Source organism: Sinocyclocheilus rhinocerous, unplaced genomic scaffold, assembly GCF_001515625.1.
Source record: "Sinocyclocheilus rhinocerous isolate Xijiao unplaced genomic scaffold, SAMN03320098_v1.1 scaffold1938, whole genome shotgun sequence".
Classification (NCBI taxonomy): domain Eukaryota; kingdom Metazoa; phylum Chordata; class Actinopteri; order Cypriniformes; family Cyprinidae; genus Sinocyclocheilus; species Sinocyclocheilus rhinocerous.
The window spans coordinates 1,555,887-1,558,369 of NW_015629065.1; the positions used below are offsets into that span (position 1 = coordinate 1,555,887).

The 2,483-nt window shown below is 38.7% G+C and overlaps 1 protein-coding gene across 1 annotated transcript in view; it reads left to right on the forward strand.

The window, feature by feature from the left end:
- Positions 1 to 2,483, forward strand: part of LOC107738774 (interleukin-34-like) — a 7,233-nt gene extending 4,750 nt beyond the window's left edge. The window contains exons 5-7 of the mRNA XM_016550621.1: positions 188 to 382; positions 639 to 801; positions 1,631 to 2,483. Coding sequence (XP_016406107.1) covers positions 188 to 382; positions 639 to 801; positions 1,631 to 1,674 — 402 coding nt within the window. The 3' untranslated portion in view covers positions 1,675 to 2,483. The remainder of the gene's footprint in view (positions 1 to 187; positions 383 to 638; positions 802 to 1,630) is intronic.

Genomic DNA, 2,483 nt, shown 5'->3' on the forward strand with positions numbered 1-2,483 from the left:
TTGACCTGACCTGGCATAAACCCTGTGACCTTAGACCTAACTAACATTACGGGACTCTGACATTGAAAAAAAAATACATGCCTATAAAGCACAACAATTCTAATATAATTGAACATTTCCCTTATACTGTTCCTCTTCTTCTCATTCCCTCTTTCTTATCTTGTTCATCTCTCACTCTGTTCTCTAGAATATGAGTAATGAAGAGGAGCCAGTGCGGCAGAGAGATCTACAGGATTTGTGGCTTTGGGTTAGTCAGCAGGGGATAAAGAGGGTTTTAAGGGTGCTGCCAGAGAGACATCCTACACGCAGTAAATACCTATCCAAACTTGAGAATCTCTTCAGACGTTTTGAGGAGCTTTATAAGAACCCCATAGATGAAGAGGTTAGAACAATGATGCGATTTCTCTTTTCTTAACAGCAGCACATTATAAATAATTCTGGCTGTCATTGCCACTGCTTACAGTATCTCTAATCTCACTCTCTTGAATACAAGCATTAGTTTTAATAAAACTCAATTTGACCTTTTGAATCTGTCCAATCTGTGTTGCTGATGTTATTTGTCATTTGAGTGATATATTCGCATTATTTAAGATCATAATAATCTAAATGTGTGTGTCTTTGTACCTGTTTCAAAAAAGAGAGTACTTCCAGAGAGAATACAAAACATCTGGGATCGCTTGACAGACCAATATTACGAGGGATGGAAGTCTGTTACACCCAAGTCAATACTGGACAACTGTTATCGGACCATGCTTTGCCTGTTCAAAGAGTGCTTCTCAAAAGAGGACGACAATTATGATTGTAAGTTAAAATAGTACAATGGTATATATTAATGGAACCTGCTTTCTTTACATTTATGGTACTGTAGACAATATATTGATCTGCTAAACATTGATTGGTTACGTTTTTCACCTGGGTGAAGGTCCACTGAATCAATTCCACAAAACACAGATTACGTGTTTTTGGGATCTGGAATTTTTGGGGGAATTATGGTACTTACTCATTGCCATTTTTAGGGTTTGAGGTAAGACAGTTGAGGTCCATCTGTAATGATTGCTACAACTTGGAAAGGATTGGGGAATTTTGGAGTCCAACCTCAAGACGGGTTCTTCCACCAGTCTCCCAAATGTTTGTTGATAACCTCATGCAACCCCAAAATGAATGCACACAGTAGCAAAAAGATGGAAACTTTTGCTGTTTGTTGATGCGAGTCTGTGGTCGACCATCAGCCTTTGTGAATGAGAAAAAATGCTAGGGGATTGAATCAACGTCTTTATCCCCTCCATGATGAATGCGATGGTGGCATGATTCAGGCTTTGAGGTTGTCTGAAGGATGTAAAGTACTTTAGAAAGCCCACATGTTGTTACTAGCCTGAACATGCCTGGTCTGTGCCTTCTACCAAATTTTTTGTGAAATGGTGTTACGGTGGTAACCCTGAACATGAAAAGCATTAGTATCAACATAACCATTATTTTTTGATTGATTCTTTTGAAGAGCAAAAGAATTGGAGCCTTTCTTTTGAGGGTTATCTTAATTTCATCCAGATGTTCTAATGAGCAACTCATCTTTAGATGTGACATTAAAATATGTGACCACTTATCTGTACTATTTCTCTTTGTTCATTTCTAGATTGTGAAGTCCTCAACTGGAGGAAAGGGAGGAAAACTACATAGCAGCAGATCTAAACGGATCTGATCCTGTCTTCGTGTTGCTGGTGTAGGTGTAAAAGGGTGTTACCCAGTTTATGTAGTGACACGCAGCATGCTTGTGTGCCTCTTGTCCTAGTGAAGTCACTGACTGCCTCCATCGGTGTTACCCATATGGAAAAATGCAACGGCTGTCACACCAGTTGGAAGACACCCTACTGACCCTGCAGCTATTGCTCTCCATCATTCAGAACATTCATACCTCCATTCACCTGCCTGCCAACTTGCATATTTATGTGGTATTTAGCTAATATACAATCATGTATGCACTGTGTGTGTGCTCTGTGGAGGAGAGCAGCTTTGACTCTTCGCTGTAGCATTTACTATTGGTAATTCCAAAAAAGTCTTTGCCACTGTGACTTATATTTCTGAGGAAAATCCATATTTTGTCCTTGATGTATGCCAAAACAGTGTATTATCATTGCCACGTTGTAAATGTTCTTGGTAAGATTTAGATAAGATGTATAAAAAACGTGGAGCTTCTTTTGTACACATATCATTTGCATGCAAATGTTCTGCTGACTGCTGGCTTAGTCGGCATTGTTGCTTTTACCCAGAGGCTCTTTACTTTGTGCTTTACTGCTGGTCAAATGTTGAAAGATTGCACCAAAGCATTTCTATAAAAAGGTTTTTTTAAGGTGATCAAGAAGGTTTGATATCAAGTTTGCATATGTTTTATACACAGATTTTAATCTAGGTTATTTATTTGGACTCTTGCCACAGAATGTTCTGGTAACTTTTGTAACATGGCTTGGAAAATAAACCTCCCACTATCA